Source organism: Prionailurus viverrinus, chromosome A1 (assembly GCF_022837055.1).
Source record: "Prionailurus viverrinus isolate Anna chromosome A1, UM_Priviv_1.0, whole genome shotgun sequence".
Taxonomy (NCBI): domain Eukaryota; kingdom Metazoa; phylum Chordata; class Mammalia; order Carnivora; family Felidae; genus Prionailurus; species Prionailurus viverrinus.
In genome coordinates this window covers 148,352,504-148,378,068 of record NC_062561.1, presented here as the reverse complement: position 1 = coordinate 148,378,068, position 25,565 = coordinate 148,352,504, and the positions used below count along the sequence as shown (strand labels likewise).

The 25,565-nt window shown below is 38.1% G+C and overlaps 1 protein-coding gene across 2 annotated transcripts in view; it reads left to right on the top strand.

The window, feature by feature from the left end:
* The first annotated feature begins 12,994 nt into the window (after nucleotides 1-12,994).
* The window catches only part of EDIL3 (EGF like repeats and discoidin domains 3), a 422,774-nt gene continuing 410,203 nt past the window's right edge, over nucleotides 12,995-25,565 (top strand). The window contains exon 1 of one of the 2 annotated variants that reach the window (XM_047877276.1): nucleotides 12,995-13,568. In XM_047877276.1, the coding sequence (XP_047733232.1) occupies nucleotides 13,499-13,568 (70 nt within the window). In that variant the 5' untranslated portion in view covers nucleotides 12,995-13,498. The remainder of the gene's footprint in view (nucleotides 13,569-25,565) is intronic. The other variant, XM_047877267.1, reaches the window with a different exon arrangement.

The following is a 25,565-nucleotide window of genomic DNA, read 5'->3' as shown; positions in this document are numbered from 1 at the left end:
TGTAATAAATTTTGTGATATACATTATACTAGATATAATACTTATTCTAGAATAACCACTCCTGTTACTGAATTATAATGATATATAAAACTATATTAAATGAACTTCTTAGGATAAATCCTTTAAAATGATTTACTAGATCAAAGGCTATATTTATTTTACTTACTATTTGATTTACCTGTATTGGCAAATTGCTTCTTAGAAGGTAGAAGCAATTGACATTCCCACTAGTGGTATATGAGAGTCAGTCATCACTAAGAAGTATTCTTTCTGCTTTAATCGTTAGCGTTCAGTTATTTTTATAACTTATGTTTGGCAGAAGTTGTTTTTTTTTTAATTGCATGCAGACAAGAAATTTGTCTCTAGTTTCTTTTCATTATTTTTTTCTACTTACCAAAAATTAGATTAAAATATTGGCCTGAATTTTTCTATTTTATGTAGTTTGATAGTAAAGCTAATTAGCTTGTTGATCGATCTTTATTTTAGTTATTCAACTGGAAATTTTTTTTTAAAATCCAATCACCCGAAGTATGCTTACTTTATTTGATTTGCAGAAATGTTGAGTTACATCTGCATTATTAAAATTTAGGAAATGTTATATTGAATTTCAGGTTTTGAAAAATTGGGGTCTGGGCCATCCTGACCCATAATTACACAAAGCAACACTGACGATTTCAGTGGCTACTGTACCCTTAAGACTGGGCCATGCATTTTCAAATTTTCCACCACTTACTGTGTTTTCTTTGGTCTCCTCACTCCTCTATGTGGCTTGCCTGCACAATAGGCTGAATTTAATTTAGATTAGTGTGTGAATTTTCATTTTAAATAATAGATGTCCAGAGAGAACACTTAGCAGCATTAATCGAGGCTCTGGTTTCCTTATGAAACTGTGCTGTCCCTGGTATCTGAAGCTAAATGGATTCCGGTATCTGCTGAGTTCAGATGGATGTAGTTTTGGCAGACCAGTGTTGTATGTTTATATGGATAGTATGGGCATGTACTGGTGATTTCAGTCAAGACTAAGAAGTTACTGGAGTATTTGGGCTGCACAATATCACTACTAAAGAAAAGTATATCTTAGCATTTTACAGGCCTTAAAGTTACCGCCTAAAGTTCTTAAAAAAAACCTTATGCTTGAGACATAGTATGTGATAAATTAATATTTTTGAATGTGTGAAGGAGTAGATGAATAATTGAACATCCCATGATTAGATTTCCTTACTGGTAAGAGAGAAATTAACTGAGGGTGAGAATCAACCCAAAGTGCTTGATAAAACTTACAGATCAGAGTCAATGAGGAGGAAATTAGTATGAATTCACAGAGGACCTGGTAATGCTTGTCGGGAGTTTAACTCTGCTGATTGATCAAAGAAACAGACTGATCAGAAAATTTAATTGAGAAAAATGTTATTAGGTGGTGTTCCAAATAAAGCAAATAGGACATAATGTTTAGACCCCTTATGTTGGTCTAATTTTATGAGAAAGCTGGTCAATGCAAAAACAACATCCTGTTCATGATGAGAGATATGTCCATAGTACATTTGGCCATATTGTTTAAGAGAATCAACGATGAAGTAAAGTTAAAAAAAATTTTTTTTCAACGTTTATTTATTTTTTTGGGACAGAGAGAGACAGAGCATGAACGGGGGAGGGGCAGAGAGAGAAGGAGACACAGAGTCGGAAACAGGCTCCAGGCTCTGAGCCATCAGCCCAGAGCCCGACGCGGGGCTCGAACTCCCGGACCGCGAGATAGTGACCTGGCTGAAGTCGGACGCTTAACCGACTGCGCCACCCAGGCGCCCCTGAAGTAAAGTTTAGAAAAAGAAATTATACTGCGTAACCAATATTCCTGCTTGTAAGAATCCTTAATCGAGATCTATTCTGTGGAATGAAGTTTAATAGGCAGAAAAAAAATTAATAAACTCTAAAATAAAACTCTAAAACTCTACACATTTTTAAAATCTGCACTCATGGTGGCGGTGTGGAGGAGGTTTCTTCTAATATCCTCTCCAGGTATTTGGCTCCCTGACTTCTGCCAAATCATCCACTTTCAGCCCCTCTAGGACCATACCACCCCTCCTTCCCAGGTCGCCAACCTCTCCCATGCCACCGTGTACTCTGAGCTCCAGTTATCCAGATATCAGCAGTTAAATATCAGGATATCTTTATTTTCAAAGAGAAATACCTCTCACAATTTCCTGGGAAAACGTTGATGTGTGCTCTCTTCCAACTGCACACCCCACCCCCCAACTCCACCCTCCTTTGTTTTTAAAGAGGAAACAAAAATCAACCGAGAATTTAACTTCTATTGTAAGACTTCTTTACCACAAAATTGTGTAAACAGACTTAGGGACAGACTCACTGTACTTTCTCAAGACATATGCAAAGAGGTACATCTTCCTTTTCAGCTTCAAGTACTTAGGAGATTACTACAGGAGGCAGAGACAAGCTAGTTAATGACATGTTTCTAAAGGTTGCTCATGTTTGCACCCCTCCGGACTTGGACTAGAAGGCCATCAGAAGTTCACACCATTGATAGTGATTCAGATTTGTTCTGGAAGTGCTAGCTGATACAACTAGTAAAGGAATTATGATAAGTTCCACTTTCCTTTTCACCTCATACTATGGGCTGAATGGGAGACTTGGTCAACTGTCAGAAAGCTATCTTTAATTCATGGATTCGTGTATTAAGGACTGAATGATCTTAGAAACTAGAAAGCAACACTACTCTAGTCTTTATGCTGAGCTCTCTGTCAGTTGGTGCTTACTGCTCCCATGGGGAGGAATCCTCAGCCAGCAGTCCCAGCAACTGCCCGGAGCAGTGATTTAAGCTCCATGCTATCTACTTTCTCCACAAGACTGCCTTTTAGGGCAAAGGTGCCATCGGGGACAAAAAATGGAGATCTATTCTATAGCATTAAAAGGGATTTTACAGGACTAATTGGAAGCAAAAGGACTGTCCATCTCTCTTGTCTGGAATTCAGAGAATTCCTAAGATTAGTATTCTGCATTTGAAAAACAAACTAGCAAAAGAAATACAATAATGATATAAGTACAGTAGAATATAGAGCAGATGAAACAATAAAATATTTTGCTGTGGTTTAAAAATATGAAAGGTAAGGGGCGCCTGGGTGGCGCAGTCGGTTAAGCGTCCGACCTCAGCCAGGTCATGATCTCGCGGTCCGTGAGTTCGAGCCCCGCGTCGGGCTCTGGGCTGATGGCTCAGAGCCTGGAGCCTGTTTCCGATTCTGTGTCTCCCTCTCTCTCTGCCCCTCCCCCGTTCATGCTCTGTCTCTCTCTGTCCCAAAAATAAATAAACGTTGAAAAAAAAAATTAAAAAAAATATGAAAGGTCAAAGGCCTAGCCATTTCCTTTATTTAAAGTAAACTCCCTAAAAGTTGTGGATCAGTTGTCTACACACTTAAGTTATCAAAACCAGGGCTCTTCTAAAGGGAAGACTTCCTGACATTTTCAGTCATTGCTGAAGGTTCCCAGGCAGAGTCTTGAACAAAACTGAGTCACCAGCTTGAGTCACAGCCTAGAGTGACACATTATTTAATAGAGGAAAGGAAAATGTTAAAATAATACACTGGTGTTTTCAGCTGATGCTGAGTCAGATCATCACAGGCAACACAAGAAACATTTCCACCCCTCACCCTAAACACAATCATGTCTCCTCCTCAGAAACAATAAGATTAGAAGATCGTGTACCATCAATACCACTGTTAATTTCATTTTTAAAAGTAGACAAATGAAATTTTTAAAACTTTTTGGCAAAAGTGCCTAACTTGCATTTGCATGCACTTTACCCATCTCCAGCTTGACCCTCTAAGGGCTTTTCTAAATTCATCATCTACAAAGACTTAAAAAAAAAAAAAAACGAACTAAAACAATACTTTTAAAAACCAAACTGATTTTAGATAGACATAATCTCTACTTTCAAATTCATGTAAAATTTTCTCATTACATTATTTTGTAGAAAACATTCACAAATGTATTCCTTAAAATAAAATGGTAAATACTAATTCAACTAAATAGAAAATTATTTTTTTCAATTTTATTTGTTGATGTCTGGGTGAGCAAAGACCCACATTGGAATGAGTTTACACTGTATAAGCTATAACTTTTCAGTTCAAAATGTCCACTACATTAATTTTCAGATCACAAATTGCATTACAAATCAAGTTCCATCTCTATACATACTTAAAAACATATATTATTGGGGGTACCTGGGTGGCTCAGTTGGTTAAGAATCTGTTTCTTGATTTTGGCTCAGGTCATGATCTCGTGGTTTGTGAGTTCGAGCCCCACATAAGGTTCTGTGCTAACAACGCAGAGCCTGCTTGGGATTCTCTGTCTCCTCTCTCTCTCTGCCCCTCTGTCACTCATACTCCCTCTCTCTTTCTCTCTCTCAAAAATAAAAGGATATTACTGGAATATAACTAGAAAAATCTGAATTCTTTAAGGATTTCATGAGACAATGGTACAATTATGCTTGAGTCTCTTTTATAAATGCTTTATAATTTTGTTCTTGAAAATAAAAGCTTCTCTAATGAATTAAGTCCCCGGGATCATCAAATAAAGCAAAAAAGGTACGCTGTCATTGATGTTTCAAAACTTTATTAAAAATCTCTTATCTTATATTTTTAATTTTTGTTTTGGTCACTCTCAAGCGTAAGGACAAGATACTATAATTTTCTTCTTAGTGAGGACCATGATATTTCTTTCATCCTCGAAATTTAATATTGGCATGCTAGTTTTGTGTTGGTTTGTATGCAAATGTATGAATTTAAAACATTTAGTCAAGTATTTCATAATATGCTAATATAATGATAATTTAAAACAAATTACAACTATTATACGAGACACGTATCATATTCTATTTTATTTTAGTGAGATATTTAAAATTACTATGTATATGAAGGAAAATGTGCTAGTCTTTTATCTATAGACAGAAGTAACAGAATCAACATTAACATTAAACACATGTAATTAAATGTTATTTTCCTCATGCCTGAAGAAACAAACCATATTTTAAATTGTATTTGCCAAAATACCATATATTAAAATATATTCCATTTGCTTTTTCAAGTTTAAAATGAAATCATGATTATGAAAATAAATTTTTATTGACAGGAATTTTCTCTTTAAGTTGCAACCCATTTTGGAACCAGGAAACTCAGAGAGGATCTTATGTATTCATTATCTTTGACAGTTTTTTATGGATAGCAGAAACATTTTCTCTAAATTTCATTTAACGTTGGTCCAATTACTATGCTTGATGGATCAAACTGGAAGTTTTGTATATTTTAAGATAAATATGTCTCTGGCTTAGTTTTCAGCAGTGCTATAAATGGAAAAAAAAAGAGCAAAATGCCAATGAAAACCAGGTAAAGGGGGAAACAGTCCAAGATTGTCCTTTGGACTGTTATAACATTTCTCCTCCCTCCCCACCCCCCCCAACATTAACCATGTATTTAAATAGCTGTGGCTATGGTAGGTGTGAAAGAAGTTTTTATGATTTTGTTTCAAATCAGAAGACACTGAGTTGCAGTTTTCTGTCAAATGCAACCTCAAAGTTTACAACATTCAATCCTGCCAAAGCTTCACAAGCCTCTCTTTCTTTCCAGCTAAAGAAAACATTATTTTTTTCTTTTATCCTATCCTGTACATTCATAAACACATATTTCCTTTCTACACTGACAGTAATGTCTTCCCCTCTTAAAGTTATTTTTTGAGCAAATGCCGATATACAGAAAATTACTGTAATGGCTGCACTGGACCCAGGAAACCAGAGGACGTGTGCTGTGCCCACAGAAAGTTACTAAAGCGTACACATTAGAGTCAGGAATGATACAAGTATGTCTGCTTATTTAGCATTCATTTGGCAGCAGTAATATCAATTTGATGGGGAAAAGAAGTATGAAAATCTGAAAAAAGGTAAAACTAATACTGTTTTCAGATGATATAATTGTATATCTAGAAAACCCAAAAGAACCAACTGAAAATATAATATAAACAGTGAAATATTTTGATAAAGTGACTAGGTAGAACATTAGTCCATGCACATTGACACACACACACATACAGACTTCTTATAAACATAAAACAACTAGTTACAAAACATAAAAAACCTGCGTTTAGATGGGTGCATCTAAACCTGGAAAAAACCTGCGTTTAGATGGGTACATAAAATGATAAAATATCTAAGTATAACAAAAGGAACATAAAAGAAAACTTGGATATATAGATAGGAACACTATTATTATAAATATGTTTATTCTACCATTTCATCTAGACAAGCTCGTCCTAAAGTATATATGAGGAAGATACATATACAATATTAGGGAATCATATTTACAAAGAAGTAGGTGAGGGTATTTTACCCTGGCAGTTATTAAGAACATTTTTAAACAACAATAATTAAGAGTGTGGTGCTGGCACCTGAATACATAACCAAATGGCACAGTGTATAAAAGCAATCAGTAGAGCCAAATATACAGTGACTAAGTGACTGAGTTGGCATGCCATATTATAAAGAAGCCTGTGGACTTAATAAATGGTTTTTATATATAACTGATAGTTTTCTGGAAAACAAGTAAGATCTATAGTACTCTTTTAAACAAAAATAAATTTTAGTTTGTTAAAAATTATAAATGCACACATGAAAACATAATGCCCATAAAAGTACTATAAGAAAATATGTTCCTAAACTCAGAATAGCAAGAGCCTATCTTGGCAAAACATGAAGCCTAGAAACCATAAAACGAAGATGGGTAAATTTCACTCCAAATATAAAACATGTTAGCACAGTAAAAACAAACAAAATGGCTATAAACTAGCTGCATAATTTTTGACATAAATATGACAATTTAATAAATACAGAGCTCCTGTCATTTAAGAAAGGTCAGCAATCCAGTAGAAAAAGAAAGAAAAAGAAAGAAAGAAAGAAAGAAAGAGACATGAAAAGTAACATAAAGAAAATATAAATTATTTTTAGTATGTAAAAAATTGCCAAAACCCACTCATCATAAGAGATATTCAAAACCACGTGATACCATTTTTTATCTACACAATTGACAAGACCCAAAATTGCAAACACGTTGTATGGCCAGGAAGCAGGCAGACACTCTCTCTGACGCATTATAGGTAGAAGGATGAATTCATAAATGTTTTATGAATGGCAATATGGCAAAATCTACCACAATTTAAATGCACATAACCTCAACTAACAATGCCACTTCAATCTATTCTAATGATTTTATTTTGCACGTGTGCAAAATGTGGGTTCACTGCAACATTGCTTGCAATAGCAAAAGATTGGAAGCTACTTAAATTTCAAAAGGGATTTATGTTACACAAATACTGTGTACAACTTGATACAATTTCAGAAATACACACACACACACACACACACACACATATACACATATATATATTTGTGCGGAAAAAAGCAAGATGTATAATCTTTGTATAATTCAGTTATTTTTGTGAAAACATGTACATATACACATATACGTATACCCTATATGTACACACATGTGTATATATGCACATAACTTTAGAAGGATGCACAGCAATAGCTACTAGCTTCCCTAACAGAGAAAGCAACTGTATGTAAGGAGGGAGTGTCATTTAAGGGGAAACTTATTTTCCTCTACCCACTTGTCCCTTTGAATATTTCTAATTTTTTTTAAAGTTTATTTACTTTTGAGACAATGCGAGAGACGGAGTACAAGCAGCGGAGGGGCAGACAGAGGGAGACACAGAATCTGAATCAGGCTCCAGGCTCTCAGCTGTCAGCCCAGTGCCTGACGCGGGGTTTGAACTCCGGAACTCACAAACCGTGAGATCATGACCTGAGCCGAGATCGGACTCTTAACCGACTGAGCCACTCAGGCGCCCTCGCCACCCTTTGAATATTTCTTATGTACATGTATTAATTATTCAAAACTATTTTAGGGAGCTAAAAGCTAAGTAACTGAAATCGGTTGAGTGGGAAACTAGAAGGAATTAGGCACCAGAAATTTCTTTAGGAGGATCAGACTCTGAAAGCAAAGGCTCACTCTCCTATAACGACCCTGTATATTTTCTGGAAACAGCATCCATCATGGAATTAAGCAGGGAAATACTAGGAACTGGGAATTTGGTTTAAAACATGTAGTCTTAAAAATGAATTTGCCTTAGTGTTCATTGTAGGAAAACTAAACAAGTTTAAAACATGACACTCAGCTATGTCTAAGGCAAGCAGCTATCTTCATAGCAAGAACCGTTTGTATTTATTTGGAAGGTAATACTAACACCGATGAAATAACTAGAGAAACACAAAAAGTGCTATTTCTAAAAGATCATGATTCTGTGCTGCTGCAATAATTTTGGGAGGTCTTACATGGAGGTAGGAATTTAGCTAGTACAATTTGTAAGAGGTCATTTCAGATAAGGATAACAGCATGAGCAGAGGATTAGAAGAAAGAATTGGTGTTTATGGATAGCAATGGAAAAAAGGTGCTATATATTATGCAATATTTTAGAGAATTTTAAAATATCTTTGGAACTCTACATTTGGGTAAAGTATACTCTAAAATGATAACTCAAGAGTGACAGAGAGAATACAGACTACTAAAAAATGACAGTTACAATTAGAACTAAAATTGAAAATATTAATAAATAAAATAGGCCACTTTATAAATAGATGCTATAATATAATGTTTATGAAAATCACTCCTGGAATCAAACTAGGGCTCAGATCCTGGATCCTGGCTCAATCTTTCACTGCTGCCTTAATTTGGGGCAAATTACTTAAATGTTTTTATCCTTGGTTTCCTCAACTGATTTAAATTGAAATAATAATTATGTTTACCTCATAATGTTTGTTGGGACGATTAAAGGAAGAAATATATCTAAAAATGTTTAGCATAAAGTTGACTCTCCATAATCATTGCCAGTGGAATGATTGGGCTCTGGATTCAGACTGATGAGGTTCATTTATTGGCCCGAACATACACTAACTTGATAACCTGGACAAAGGATCTAACCAATCTGTGCCTTCTTCCTTCTCTCTAAAAAGGGGATAATAACAATGGGCTTCTCTATGAGTTTTTTCTTGCAGCTTAACAAATTACCACAAATTTAGCAGCTTAGAAAACACTAATTTCTTAATTCACAATTATTCAGGTCAGATGTCCAGGTAGGCTTGGCTGAGTTTTCTGCTTTTTATCTCACAAAGCTGAAATCCAACTTTTAATCAGGGCCATTTAGGATATTAAAGAAAATGGAGTTTTATAAATGTAAAATATTTTATAAATGGAAAATGATTTAAAAACTAAAAATGGTACTGAATGTAACTTGATCAAATAATCTAAGACTCTTCCCGTATCTAGTTTATTTATAAATATCATTCAATAATTACAGAAATAATAAGAAATACTGTATTTAGTGTTATTTGTTGCTTGAGAAATTAAAAGGTGAATGAACATTTTTCGAGGTAGTTTAATGGGAGTGAGGGGTGGGAAACGGAGATAATCAGCTATTGAGAAAAAGTTTTGGAATTCCACATGTGATTATTGTCTCCTTATTCATCATTATTATCATCATTGTCATTGTGTACTCATTACTGGACTAGGTCCTTTTGTGCACCATAACAAGCTACCACTATGAGTTTTACTCCATTTTACAGATCAGAATACTGATACCTGGCCTTTAATTGCCTTGCCTGCATTAAAAGAGTCATAATGGTAAAGATAGTATTTCAATTGAGGTATGTACTGTTTTAGAATCCAAACTCTGAGCCAGTAAGAAGAATTCTTGAAAATCATTAAACTTCCCTCAGTCTTGTTTTTGTTTGTTTTGTTGACTTTTTATTCTCTTTTATTTTCAGACAATATTTCCCAAGTTGTTTTCCTTATAGCACTAAATCCCCTTTATCTTAACAGGTATTCTGAAGAAAAGTTTGTCATGTGAAAAAAAGAAAAGTTTGCAAAATACTGGATTAAACATGTTTGGAAACGTTTCTTAAGCACAGGACAATTCAAAGTTTTTAATGCTTTAATACACAGTCTTTCCCAAAATTATTTGACCACGGAACCTCTTTTTCCACCCAAAACTTATTAACATCCTGGGGAAAGTAAGTCTGCAGAAAATATTTTGGGAAGTTCTGTCTTCAAGTGAAGTATAGATTTGTTTTTGACATTTCAGGCACATATTTAGACAAGGTATAAAACTGTAGACATCATATACAGTCAGTAAAAGTCTCTTTGCAATTTATGTGAGGTAAAAGTCATAACAGCATTTTGTCCTTTAAAAAAAATAAACCTATTTTCTGTGGTTTTTAAAACATTTCTTATATTCCACTTCTGAAGAAGGTAGGTATGAATTTAGTAAGAGTGACATAAGTCCTATAAATAGAAGGTAGAGTGCCTAGAATATTCAAAATTAAAGTATTTTTGGTACAACATCATTATTGATAAGTGGGAAAAAGAAGTAACTGCACCAGATCTGTGCATATGGAACTAAGACTATCAATTTAACCTGGAAATGGCATTGAACTGGTGACATATTTTACAGGTCATCTACCTGATAATATAGAATGGCATTTACAGGCACAAACTCCAGATATTTGGTCATAGAATATGCATTTTAATGTAATTTTGTGCTTTCCTGGAGGATTTTGTTGTTGTTGTTGTTACGTTTGTTTATTTTTGAGAGAGAGAAAGATAGACAAATAGCTGGCAAGCTGGGGAGGGGCAGAGAGAGAGAGAGACAGAATCCAAAGCAGGCTCCAGGCTCTGAGCTGTCAGCACAGAGCCTGATGCAGGGCTTGAACTTGTGGCCTGGGAGATCATGACCTGAGTCGAAGTCACACACTTACCCCACTGAACCACCCAGGCATCCCTTTCCTGTAGTTTTTCAAAAAGAATTTAAAATAAAAGATAAAATTTCAGTAACATGAACAGTTACTAAAAACTTAACTTCCTAACATACTTATTAAGGGAAGAGTGGGAATAAACCAAGAATAAAATAGGAAAATAAAACTCTTGGCACCCTTCTTTATCTCTATCTCTCATCACAGAAAAACTGGATTCTGATATCTATGTAAATATATAACATATTTATATATATAAAATATATATTTATAATAAAATGTATATATAAATATAAGTATATATAAATATATTTTTAAATATAAGTATATATTTAAAGTTTATTTTATTTATTCTGAGAAAGACCCAGAGAGGGGGGAAGGGAAGGTCAGAGAGAGAGAATCCCAAGCTGCCAGCCTAGAGCCCTATGGGGGACTTGATTTCACAAACAGTGAGATCATGACCTTAGCCAAAACTGAGAGATGCTTAACTGCTTGAGACACCCAGGTGCCCCCAATTTTATATTTTTGAGATTTAGTACTATCCTTTAAAAATAAAACCTTAAAACTAAATGTAAATATATCATTTCAAAATGTTACAGGTACTTTATGATGGACATGCCACAACATGACTGAAAGCTTACTTTCAAAATCAGATAATAATGATGTGGAAGAAAGTGGGAATTTGTGTAAAACTTCCCTGCAACAGCTCTGGATAATGGTGTCCTATTCTCACATCTGTGGCTTTAAGCTTTAAAGTAGTAAATAAATGATTCTCCCTCTTTCCCTTAGCCAAGTCAGGTTTTAAAAAAATGTATTTTTTTTTTACCCTCCCACCAAACATGAGATCTCAACAAAATTTGCTCTGACATCATTTTTGTTGCTGCTGTTGTTTCGTGTTTGTGGATGGTACAGTACCTTAACTCCTCCATAGCAACATGCAGTATTACTTTCCCATCAACCTTTCATCCTTGATCTCACTTGCAATTCCACAAGGAAGATAGAACTTGGCATTTAAAGGATTCAGGGAGGCAAAAGGAGATGAAGTTGCCCTGTTACCTCTTTCTGAGTCCATTCTCATTTCAAATCCTTGCTTTCAGGAATGTATCCTACAACTCTCCCCTTCCTGTGGTTTTCTCTTTCTCTACCTCCTTCTCTGGAAGAAGGTAAAAGACCTGTGTTTCATTTTGATACCTGCAACTGCTGGGATCAAATCCATGTACATTAAGCAATCATTCTAAGGTAAAAACAGAGGAGGAAGCACTATTTTAAGCCACGGTCTGTATTTTGCAGCTTCCTTCACTGCAAAAACTAGGTCGTTTATATTGGTTTTGGTGGGTAGCAGAGAAATTTGACCCACCTAAGTAACACTTCACGAATCTGTCCTTGCCTTCTATTTTCTTGCACAGTCCCCACACTCTCCCCATTATTTCTCATCTGAAACGTGTCGTGCTTAACGAGATACCAGATATGAAACGTGTCTCCTCCTGTCTTGCCCTAGGCCTTCACCTTTTTTGTCCCTGTGAGTAGATAAGCTCACAACCCTCTCTCCCAGCCCTAGAGCTAACTAAAGTGCAACAGAGCAGCCTAGAGTCTGCCTGCTGGACTAGGTTGTATTTTCTGAGGATCTGGGCAATTCACTTTACAGGGTTCCATTTCTAAGGTAGCTTCGTGCCCCAAGAGTCACTTTTCAAAATTTCTGAACTTCTTTCCCTGGCTATACTGAGAACGGGACTTCAGGGGCATCTTTAACGTGGTTAATTGTAAAGTCAGTGCTGGAACCGAGAGTATCTCGGACCCCAAGGTACTTCCCTTAACTCTACAGTCTCCAGCGTGTGCAGGGAAGGTACAGGCAATGTAGGAACTTTAGAGGTGGTGGCAGGTGCCAGGGTGTGGCTGCAGTTGTGTGTCCCTTTTCTCTTCCAGCAGAAGGAGCCACCTGAGAGAGAGGGAGGGAGGGAGGGAGGGAGAGAGAGAGAGAGAGAGAGAGAGAGAGAGAAGAGGAGAGGAGAGGAGAGAGAGAGAGGGAGAAGAGAGGGAGGAAAAAGGGGAAGACTGGGGGAGGGAATAAGAGGGGAGGCGGGAGGCGGGTGGGGCGGGCAGGCACCCGGGGAGCGCGGCGGCTGCGAAGCTCGGGCTCAACGCACGCCGCCTCTGTTTGTACACAGTGCGCTCCCGGCCGGAGGCTGGCTCCCCGCTAGCTCACGCTTCATTGTTCTCCCAAGTCAGAAGCCCCGCAGCTGCGGCGGCGAGCGCTGAGCGGGCCGAGCGCACCGTTTGCCCGTCCACCCGCGCGGGTGACCCGGGGCCGCCGCGGGAACCCGCGCCCCGCCCCGCCCCGCCCGCAGCGCCTCAGTCGGGACCCACCCGCAGCGGAGGCTGAGCCCGCCAGCGGCTCTTCGGAGCTCGCCCACCTCTTCGCGCCGGAGCGCAGGCAAAAGGGGAAGAGAGGTTCCTCTCTTTGGTCGCCACTCTTTTTCGTCCTCTTCAAGAATTTGTTTAAGGTAGTGCTGCGGGCAGAAGACGTCTTCTTGAATTCTCTGCCAGGGGCGGGGTCTGCCGCTGCCCTGCGGTGCCACCTCAGCGACACTGCCCTCCGTTACGACCCTTGACCAGCCGGGGTCACGTCCGGGAGACAGAATGATGAAGCGCTCGGTGGCCGCCTGGCTCTTGATCGGGCTCAGCCTCAGTGTCCCCCAGTTCTGCAAAGGTGAGGCGGCGGGGCCCGGGCTGCAAGGTGCGGGACGGGCTGAAGTCCCTTGGGAAATGCCGCGCAGGGCGCTGGAGGCGGTCCCCGGGGCGCGCCAGGGGTGGCGAGCGCCGCGGGCGGTACGGAGGCGGCGGCGCGCCCTAGGTGCCTCGGAAAAGTGCTGGCAAAGTCAGAGCGGAGTGCGTGGGGCTGAGCGGGGGAAGAGGGTGCGGGGGGACCGAGGTGAGATCGAGGAAAGACGGGGACTGGGGCAGGCGGGAGGGAACGGCGCTCCGGGGAACCAGAGGCTCCTCGGCTCACTCGGCCAACGGGTCACTGCGCGAACCTCCCTGGGCAATGCCGGTGATGCCAGCCACGGGCGACGGGCGGGGCTCCCATGGGGGCCCGGGCCGGGAGGCGAGCGTGCGGGCGTCATCTGATTGAAACGGGAAGAGGCTGGGGAGCCGCATGGCGGTCCGCTCCCGGGTGCGGTTCTGACAAAGTGGGCCCGGGCTGCGCGCTTTGCAAATCCGAACCTGGCCCTGGGAGTTCTGGAGGTGGGTGAGGTGGAGGCGGATCTGACTAGTCAGTCGGGCTTTCTCCTGCCTCCCCACCCCGGACTCGCTGCGTCGGTTACAGAAAAAACCCTGGAACGTACCTCTCGCCTAACCTCAGGGGCTCCGAGCTTGGCTCAGCACTCCCTCCGGGTGCAAGCGTAACTCGTGGTCATGGACAATCTTGCAGTGCGAAACATCCTCGCTCCCCCGCCCAAGAGCAGAAAAGTTGTAAGAGCGGGTCTGGTTGTGCTTTCCATGACTTGTGTGAAATAAATCAGACTGCAACATAAAATAAATAAAATAAAATAAAATAAAATAAAATAAAATAAAATAAAATAAAATAAAATAAAATAAAATAAAAATAATTAGTATTATTACAGGACTCCGAGGAGTCTCCTACTGAGTTGTATAGACTAATTTCAGGTCCTTTGCGAAAGGTGGCTTGTCAATACGAACCCTTGTTCTGGCCGCGCGTCACTGCGCGGGTCGCGGGTCCAGGCTCAAGTTGGCGCTGGAAAAGGGCAGGAGGAGAGGCAGGGGCCCTGGAGAGACCGCTCAAGGGGGTCCTGCTCCCCTTCGGCGCTCACGGGTGGAGAATGCCCCTTCTGAGGGGTCCGAGGGTGATAACAACCCTTAGCAGGCTGCTTCAGGTGGAGAGCTGAGTGCACTACAGGGTTTAAAACGCTGTGCCTCTCAAAAAGCATAGTTGAATTAAAAGCGTTGACTCGAATCCATTTGAAATTAGACACTACACGAGTATTCCACACGCACCATCCATGCATCCATCCATCCATTTGCTTCCCAGAAAAATTGTGGGCTCTCGGGCTACTGCTTGCCCAAGAAGCCTGGTGTTCCTGGAGGCCTTCGGCTGCCCTGCCGGCAGCGATCCGTGGCCGAGCTTTGCCTGGGCCTCCCTCCCTCCCTCCCCCAGAAGGTGGCTATTTTCCCCAGCGTGTGTAGGCGTGCGTGTAGGTGTGTGCCTTGCCAGCGTTTACAAAGTGCCCTTCCAGTTATCAGGCAGAAGCAGCCACTCCACTGAAGGTGGAGGGATGGTAATGGCTTTGTAGTTGCTCAGCCGAGTTCCCAGGCGATAGGGTGAAGGCAGTGCTCCCACCACTGTTATTTTCCTTTCTCTTATTTCCCATCTGGATTCCTTCTGCACTTTCTTCCCTTAGCAGGAAGGCGAAGGGAAGAACCGCAGGCACAATCGTCTCCTCCTCCCTTCACCGCCTCCGTTCCCACCCCACACACTAAGACACACATTCACCCAGTCACACGCACCTACACCCTGCCACCGCAGCCACCATCTGTCCCCGAGCCGAGGTGGAGAGCGGAGGGGGTGGAGGAGGAGATAACGTGTCTAGCGTGCGTGGCCGCGCTCTCCTCGCAGGGTCTGGTTGCAGGAACCCTGGGGTGCGGTGAGTCCCGGCTCGATGCAGCCCGCAGCTCTGCCTTCTAAAGATACCCGCGCCTAGGGCACTGCTTACCGCGCGAGGCAAACCAGCCACGGTGATGTTGCCGGGCCTCTCCTTTCCCGCTCCCAGACAACCATCCGGCAGCGGTGTACTCCATGTTCTTTAGTAGACTGCTCTTTTTTTTTTTTTTTTTTTTTTTTTTTTCAGCCAGCCCATGGTTAGAAGGAAAGAGGGCTTTAAGGAGAGAAACGGACCATTTTCAATGGGCTCTTTTGGTTGAACTTGCACCTTTCTAATACAGTCCCCCTCAGCCAAGCAGAAGGCAGAGTGCAGCTTGCGTGACAGCTCCAAACAATTAAACTTTGAGTAAACTTATTGAAGCCAGTGTTAACACTGGGAATTTCCCCCGCATCCTTCCTCCCCAGATATCGTTTATCTAATGTAGCCTTTTAGAAATTGGTGTTTCCCTGTGTGGGCTGCAGTTTACGTGCATTAATGACTGGGATTTGGTAATTTCTTTTATTAGTAGTTTTTAATTTAAAATTAAACCAATGGATCAGTCAGGGTGAATATTTTATTAACTCTTAAATTATTCATCGCTATGGGTTGCTCTGAAAAATCCAATAACATGCATACAGTTGCAGCAAGCACGTGACATCTTATGCAATCTGTCCCTGCGCCTGCAGTTGGTGCCTGAAGTCTTTAAGCAAATGGCACTGTCTAAAAATGTCTAGACATGTCCTAAATACTATGAATCATTGGCATTTGAATTTCCTTTTTTTTTTTTTATCAATGGTGAATTTTAGTTACTCTACACGAGAATAAATTAGTACCTGAAGAATCTCACTCAAGATAATAACACTATGCTTCTATGATTAGTATAGCAATATTTATACTGAAATTAACAGGTTTTTGTGTTTTGTATTTTGTATTTAAAATGTGTCACACATTAGTGTCTTTGTTTCTCAATTTACATGACCGTAATTTCTGTATTTTAAAAATAAATGCTAAGTCAAATGCCAGCTGTAACACCTAAGGGTAATTTTAAACGGTTGAACTAAAAATAATAATTAAGGGAAGATAAAGTATTCTGCTGTGACAGTTTGACAGTAATGCAAAATATTGGCCATGCCCTACACTGTCATGATACATCCACTTTTTTTTCCCTCTCTGGTACTTAAAAACCTTTTTTCATTGTTCTTGGAATGTTTCCATAGCATTGAGATGTGTTTTGTTTTAAATATGCATATTTTGGGGAACACATTTAGATTTATAATAATAAAAATTAATGGTTAAAATTTGAAGTACTACATTCTTCCTTCTATAGTCTTGAAGTCACAAAGGTCTCCAAAACCGGGCTAATGTATTTCACTTCTGTACTCTTCTCTAAAACTCCCGTGTATTTTTCTCAAATATTTAAAGACTAATGTTGATATAAAACATGTATTCAGGATCTGAGTTATTTTTAGTAAATATTTTCATAAAGTTTCCTTTTATTGCCAGATACATGTGATTTTTTCTTCTCACAAAACTATAGGAATATAAAGTAAGGGGATAAAATATACATGAGTAAATATAAAATAGCTTGGTTACTCAAAATCATTACAAAATAGAAATTGGGCAGTCCTTAGAGTCTAAATTAGAGTCTTAATTTTATTGATATTAAGATAAAACTTTTACTTAGGTACTTTGATTTAAAACTTTTAATTTTTTGAAGAGTTTTGAATTGAGATGGACTGTATATCTTACCATTTGTGTACAATTAAAAAAAAAAAAACCTGCCTGATCCAAAAGTTTTATAAAGCCTAAGAAAGTAATTCTGGCATTTGTTGTTTGCTGAGTACACTTTCAGGTGCAGTAGCTTTGAATATGATACATGATGTAGTAGGTTCATCATATTCTTGCCAAACAAACAAAACCATAAAACAGTGCAGGGTTTAGAACTCAGTTCACGCCAGAGTAAATCATAATGAGTAGGTAGTGAGAAATAGATAGCAAATCTTGTAAATATGTAATTAATGGTATGACTTCTCATAGCTAATCAATTTACTTTTTACATAGTGGGGTTTATTTCCTAAGTAGTTTGTACACTGCATTATTATTAAGAAAAGAGTAGAAAACCAAAACCAAGCCATTTCTGTTTTTCAGTTCTCCTCTGGGTTGTAAGGAAGATGCCAGGCATTTTTCTGTTTGTTTGTTTAATCATAGCCCATGTAATGATTATAATAACTTTTGGTTAATCAAAACAATCATGTATTTGTATACAAAAAGTCAAACGGTTACCCATGTGGAGTAGCATAAGTATTGAAATTGTTCTCATGGTTATGTGATAATGCTAGAAATTAAGTACTATAAATACTTAAACTGAATACATTACCACTTAGTTGTCACTGAAAATTCCTCTAAAAAGTCTTTGATTTGAGGAAGTTGTTGAAGGGAAAAGCAGACCAGGATCAACTGTGCCCTTGCCAGCAGGTGTCAGGATAATCAATGGAGATCTTTTAAAGGAAAGATGAAAAAGATAAAATAAGCAAACTAGTAAAGGTGAATCTGCAAATTCATGTAAAGTGACTTTCTGCTGTGTATGAAACTGATGTTATTAGTTTTCATTGCTCCCCTGAAAAAGAGAGGGAGGGTGAGTTGTAAGAACCTACTTCTTTTACCACAGTTTTTTAACTTAGAAACAGAGTTACTTAGCCACTAACAAGTGCATGTCTAGGTTGAACCATTATTTTTCAGGGGTCTCTTGAGTACCATCCAAGGACATGCACCTAGAGCTATGAGGTACTTGCAGGAAAACAATTATCACTGAATGGTTTAGCATACTTTTAAGCATAGCCTCCATACCAGCTCTAAGTTTTATAAATAGAAATTCTGTTATTGTGATTTGTGTGGATATATATTCACCGGTATATTTATATACATCTATAGAACTGATAAGACATGGTTAGTTACTTTTTTTTTTTTTTTATCATGATGGTAAAGTATATGTTTCCTGGAGCTTGCAAGTGTCTAAATAACAAAAGTCATGTGGCCAAAAGAGACCAAATGACATGATAAAGTTTTGTTATAACCCACTGTAGCCAGTTATTAACCCTTATATGTGTTCCTGTTATGTATCGCTAGCTATTAGTGACTTGATATCATTTATTTATTTTTAATTCATCCTTAAATGATTACATTCCTTACAAATTAGTTCTAGCATCTGCTGATATAGCCTTTCACCTGGCTACAGATTCACCATTACACCATTTCTGCAGGTTCTCTCAGGTTCTTGTACAGCTGATGAGGTGTATCAGCTTGTGTCATGCCAAACTATCTGTCTCCAGTGGTAACCTGTGTCAGTCCTCCTAATATGAAAATTCTCTTCATTTCTCTGCCCCTGCATCTTTCTCCTCTTTTCCTCCTGCCTCCCCAACATTTCCTTGCTGGATAGCAACTGGGGCACAACATCCACTATAAAATTCTGTCTTCATTATTAAGAGGCTTCAAATCACCAAAGCGGTGTGCAGTTTTCAATTTACTTTTTTTGTGTGTGTAAGGGGAAAAACCATCATTGTGGGAAGCCTCTATTACTAAATCCTGAGGTCTAAAACATACATGGAAGTACGTCAGGATCTTAATTATAAACCAACTTTACATTTTATACCTGGATTTGTCCTGCCTGAAACTATCAACTGGGTAATAATTTATATTCATTCTACTTGTAGAGAAGTCTCTTGCCTTGCCTGTAGCACATAATTGAGAAACTAGGAGAAAACATCAAAAACTCCAGACCACCTAAGATAGAGAATACATGTAGTACTTAGATCATATAGAAAAGTCTCTTGGTTTTTAAGTTCCCAGGCTTTCTATAAACTGGATCCAGAAAATGAAAGGCATATGAGGTGACAGTTCACTCTTAATCAGAACAAAAAACCATGGCAGCTATTAGAAACAGGGCTGAAAAAGTCTCTGCAAAAGCAGTGATATCTTACAGTGTAAAAAAATGAGGGACATTTACCAGGGGGAGGGGCTAAGTATAAAGGCTAAAAGGCATTAGTGTGTGAGAGAACATTCTAATAATTGGTGCCAATATTGGCTTTGGATCTTAGACAAAGATTCACAGCAATATGTTCAATATCTGGGGGTATAAAGCAGTGAAATGCATGTATTATTGAAGAGATTTTGTCAAAACTATTTAAGCTTAGAAAACCTACTCAATGGTGAAAGAGACAGATATCTGAGGAATTTGCTTGTTTAATATGCTATTTTCCCATCATTCCAGAGAATATGTTATCATATATTTTGTACTGATACTTTTTCACTAAAACAATGAATGAAACTCTTAGGAAACACAAGACTCAATGCTGTACAAAAGAAGTAGACCTCAGAGTGCAGATAAGATGTCATGCAATTATTGGGTTATATTTTAGGAGAAAATGTGTCATTATTTTGTTTCAAAATATGCATTCTTACAGTGATACTAACTGCATAGGATTTGTTCAACAAGAGATTTAATAGTGCATGGAGAAGAATGGAGGATTTACGTACAAGAATTTAAGTGAAGGCTTTTTCCAAGTGCTAAAGCACTTTTGAAAGTGATTGTTACTATGGTGAAAGAAGGTTGAGTCCATGTCTTAGCTTTTCTTTTTCTCTTTTCTAAAACATGTCTGCATCAAACTGATTGATCTTTTTTTTTTTAAAGAACAATTTAATGTAGTATAACAGTCCATACATGGAAAGGCCAGGGTTTTAATCTCATGTTAGATGACATTGTGTTGATTTGAAGCTAACCTCTCAATGAGGTTAGGCCATCACACATTCTTTAAGGTTTATGATTTGTATTTGATGAAGCTTTTAATTTGGGGAATGCAGAATCATCCTCTTGAGCCTTTTCTTGCTATACTGAGGTCACGATGACCGTTCACATTTTACTGATACTAGGGATTATATGAAGACAACCAGAGTAAAATGGGCTCATGACTCTTGAGCAGAAAATAGTGAAAGAGTCAGATGGGAACAGTGGAGAATATTTTTGTTTGAAATAAGTTGACGACTCCCTCCCAGTAATGTCTGCCCTCTACAGGCATTAGTCCTTCATCTGTGCTTATATCTTTCATGCCCTTCTCCCTTCACAGTTTTCTCTCCTAATGCCAGTTAGAACTTTCATTTTACCTTGTTTATTCAACTTTTTTTTTCTTTCACTAGTTTAATTTTGTAAGCACTAACTTTTTTGAGCTACCAGCTATGGACAAGTATCAAGCTAATGACCATTCAAAATGCTTTAGTATTTATACGCCAAATTCTTGTTTCATGTTTTGTGTTTCCTGTAAAGCCAGAATTTACAACGGTGGCAGGCAGGACAAACAACCCAACTAAACAACAACAAAACCTAAAACAAACACTCAATATACATGGAAATGAATGGAGCTATTCCTGCCCCTGCGCATCAGTGTTCTTATGAAGTCCCCAGACATTTGAAACAGCACTTTGTCTTTTACAGAAAAACAATGTGTCAAAAATAGTTTCAGAAACTTTAAAAGCTTTGTTTCTTATTTAACCATTTTTTACAATCTGTGTTGTGGAATGAGAATACTTTGAGCTTCTCAGTGCTCCTGCAAGAGCATTGTTAAAAATGTGGTATTAACATACAGGCAAAATTTAAAGTGTTTTTTATGGCTGTTCTGCATCTTCAGTTAGAAGAAAAGTTACCTCTAAGTGATACATTTCTTTGTTAAATACAAGGTTCTGACATTTCCAGCTGACATGATTTTGACCCAGAAACAATATTTTTTCAAGTATCAGGTTTTTTTTTCTTCTCTTTACTTGGGGACCGCCACCAGTCAGTTTTAAGCATCTTGTTAGACAATTTGAAACAGGCATTCATTCTGATGTCTTTCTTAAATACAGTTAACAAGTCTAGTATTTATAGGGATCATGCTATATGTTCCACTATTCTAAGTACCACTTTGATTCTTACAAGTCTCTGAGGCACAGGTACTGTTACTATTTACATAAATGGAGATATAGAGGTTAAATAATTTCCCAAGGTCACACAGCTACTAAGTAAACTGTTAGAATTAGAATCCAGGTTAAATCTGGAGCCTGTTCTCTTAACCACTAAAGCATGCTGTTTCAGTGAGTGACACGTCATGTCTATCATGGAGATAGTTTGTTAAATGATTCTTTTATTTATAAAGCTCACATTTCATATCTATTACTATTTAACTGGTAGATATTTTGGAAATGGTAAATTATATTTCTTCTCTACACAGTACTTTTACAGTGTTCTAATTTAAGTTAGTAACATGTCATACCTCTTTTCGTATTCAAAAATAAAGTTTAGAGTATGTTCTTTTTGGTCAAGAAGAGTTAATGTGTCTTTCAGAATCATGCATCACCAGGAAGAATGGGATCACCAGGAAGGTTGGGAAAAGAAGAACACTTGGGAAGTAATTCAAACTCATTTTTTTTTCAGTCTTGCCATTCAATTTTATTGCGCTATGATTTATATATATATATATTTTTTGGTTTTCTAGGATTCCATTGTTCCTCTACATTGTTTCATTGTTACTTGATATGATATGTAAGACTACAGTTTCTCTGTAATTTTCAGATACAGAATATAGGACGAAGTGATTTTAAAGGTTAATAAGATTTTTATTTCTGCTAGTTTAATGAAGGTATTTAATTTGCCTTACATCCCATCCTCATTTAATTTTACTTTTCTGTGACCCCATTAACAAATTTTAGCCAAACAAAAGCACCAAGTAGTTTCAAACCATCAGCTAGAAAAATATATTTTCTGGGGCGCCTGGGTGGCTCAGTTGGTTAAGTGTCCGACTCTTAATTTTGATTCAGGTCATGATCTCCTGGTTTGTGAGTTAGAGCCCAGCATCAGGCTCTGCACTGACAGCACAGAGATTGTCTCCGTCTCTCTGCCTCTCTCTCTCTCTCTCTCTCTCTCTCTCTCTCTCTCAAAATAAACATTTTTTTAAAGAAAGAAAATGCTATTTTCTAGTTTAGCATTTAACCAAAAGACAATTTATTATTTTTTTAACTAGAATTGGATTAACTTTCAACATTTTACAAAATGATAAAAATTGCACCAATTAGTATGAGATGTCCTTATTAATAACACTGTACAGATGTACAATATTTAATAGTTTAAATAGACCCCCATATATTATATTTATTCTTGTAAAATAATAAAACAATAAAGTTTCTTAAGCATTTCCATCTCCATTCTAGTTACCATGAGAAGAGAAGACATTCTTTTTTTTTTTAAGTTTACTTTCTTATTTTGAGAGAGACAGACACAGCGCAAGTGGGGGAGGGGCCGAGAGAGAGAGAGAATCCCAAGCAGGCTCTGCACCAGCCGTGCAGAACCTAATGCGGGGCTTGAACTCGGGAAACTGGTTGAGCCAAAACCAAGAGTCAGATGCTTAACCAGCTGAACCACACAGGCACCCCAAGAAGCCTTTGTTGAACACAAAAGGAAATTGAGGTTCAAAAAGTCACATGATCTGTAATTCAAGCAATCAGTGACAGAGTTTGAACTTGACTCTACATATTCTGGGTCCAACATACTTTTCTCTCTTTTTTTTCCCCCCTCAGTTGTTGGATTCACAAGATGAGAAGGAGGAGTTGTTATACTATTGCTTTTTCAAAGACTGTTTGAACCTGTTTCTCATTCCAACAAACACTTTCTTTCCATTAGCCTATAATACCCCCTGTTTCTCTAAGGGAGCCTGTTACCAACCATCATGACATCCTGAACTTTTCAATGGCTTCAGAATCTTCTTTCTTCTCTAACATTTGTCCCCTTAAAATCTTTCATGCATGAACTTGTGACCCTTTTAACATTCTGGTACTAAACTTCCTGGAAGTTCCCAACACTAATGATTCCCATCTCCGTGTTTAGTTACCTACTGGCAATGCTGTTCAATGGATTTTCTCATCACATGATTGGCTCAGCTAACAGTACTTTAAATTTCTCAGACTTTATCTCACCAGAATTATCTGTCTTTCTACTTTTCTTTGTCCTTTACTCCCACAAACTCACTTTTGTCACCACTCTAATTTTTAGTCTTACTTATCTCTCTTCTTTCTCAGGCTGGTCTCTGTGGTTTTCCATTTTAAGAGGTATTCAACCATTTATGAATTTCTCAGGCCAGGTGCTTTTATCAGTTTTGCTTCATTAAGTCCCAAACTAAGATAGTTTCCAAAGTCTCATTCACATCTTTGCAACTAAGAAAATTGGAGTGCTATCAGAAGGTATTGGACCCGCTGGAAATCCTGATGTAGCTGAAAAGTCAAGTTCCACATCTTGAAGGGCATGAACAAGTAAGATAGAAAGTGATATTATGGGAAATATCATGGGCACTGCCAAAATCATATGGGAATTGCAATTTATTGATAATTATAAATTTGGGAACATCATCATAAGGGTTATGGTTGAGCGAGGATAGAAGACAAGATCCTTAGAATAAAAGTCAAGGCATGTTGTAAAAAAAATTTTATGTGGGTATTGAAATCCTGAAAAGTTACACAAGAAAAAAATGTTGGAGAGAATGACAGTGAACCAGGAACAGAAATTTTCAAGGAATGAGGGGATATAGTGCAGCGATCAGGAGATAACTATAATAATAAGGGTATAGTGTTGGGAAATAGTTATCTGTTACATGAAATTAAACCCAGGTGGGGGTTTTGTTTGTTTGTTTTTGTTTTTTGTTTGTTATTTGAAAGGAAGGAGAAAGCATGGTCAGTAAGTTGCTTTGAAGAGTGGGAAAGAGTAATGCCGCATCTGAGGTCTAGAATCTTTGGGAGAGAAAACAGTATCCAATTAAGAGCGCTGTGGGTAAACAGTGACTCAGGGGACAGTGGATTTCTCCTAGACCAGGAAGACACATATAATGGCCTAGTCCCAGGCATCATGCTTTTTGACAGTCTTCATCCTACAGCTTTTGACGTGTTGCGCTCAAAGCATTGCTTTTAAGCACATACAATATGTTTTCATATACAACAGCTCTTTTAAACCTCACGACCATCTTGGGGGTTATTATTAACCTATGGGCAGATGAGGATATAAATGAGAATAGGGTAAGTGGTCAGCACTCAGACTTACAAACCCAAGTCCAGGATTTACTTCACTATAGCACAATTACAGAGAAAAACCCAGATCCAGGGAAGGATCCTTTTTAAATTCAAGGCACATCTGGGAGATAGGAAGATTTCTGCAGTTGTGTCGTGACCTACTTTGTCCTATCCAGATGGGCCTCTATGTGTTTTGAGGTTTGCATAGTTTAGGTTACTGGGAATGTCTATGTCTGCTTGCTGGTCTTAATCCTTGCCCACCTTGGATCATTTGTCCAAATGGTTTTTCCTGGAAAACAACATTATTACTTGGAGAATATTTCTTTTTTCCTTTTCAGCATACTCAAAATTGTGCAACCTTGCACACAAAGAATTCTTTTTCCTCAAATTTACATGTTTCAAATATTTGTAAACCATAATGTTTCTTCTTTAGTTCCTGACATGCTAAAGTTGTACATATTTCTTCCTTTAATCTGTCCTTGTAAGCCATTCCTTTCATCATTTTAGCTGTTTCATTTGGAATCTCTCCAAGTAGCCTACGTATTTACTCAACAGGCTTGCCAAAAAACCAACAGAGAATTTCAGGGATGCGCCTTCCTTAAATAATGCCACACGCTCTAGTCTGTCCTTTCAAATTTTGCAAATACATTCTTAATTTTCATCTCTTGTTTTGCTGTTTTTTCTATCAGACCACTTTTTTCCAAATAATATTTATCTGTGCCATTATTTTTTTTCATAATTTTGTTTTTCTTTTGCCTTCACTGGAGTTTTCCTTTTTCTTTTCATTTTGAATTTAGTATAACATTTATTACTATTATATGATGTATTCTCTGTCCATAGAATCACAAAATAACCTAACTTCATTTCCTGCAAATTATATTATTAGGCTATCTACTGGTATTTTTATATCATACACACACACACACACACACACACACACACATATATATATATATATATATATATAT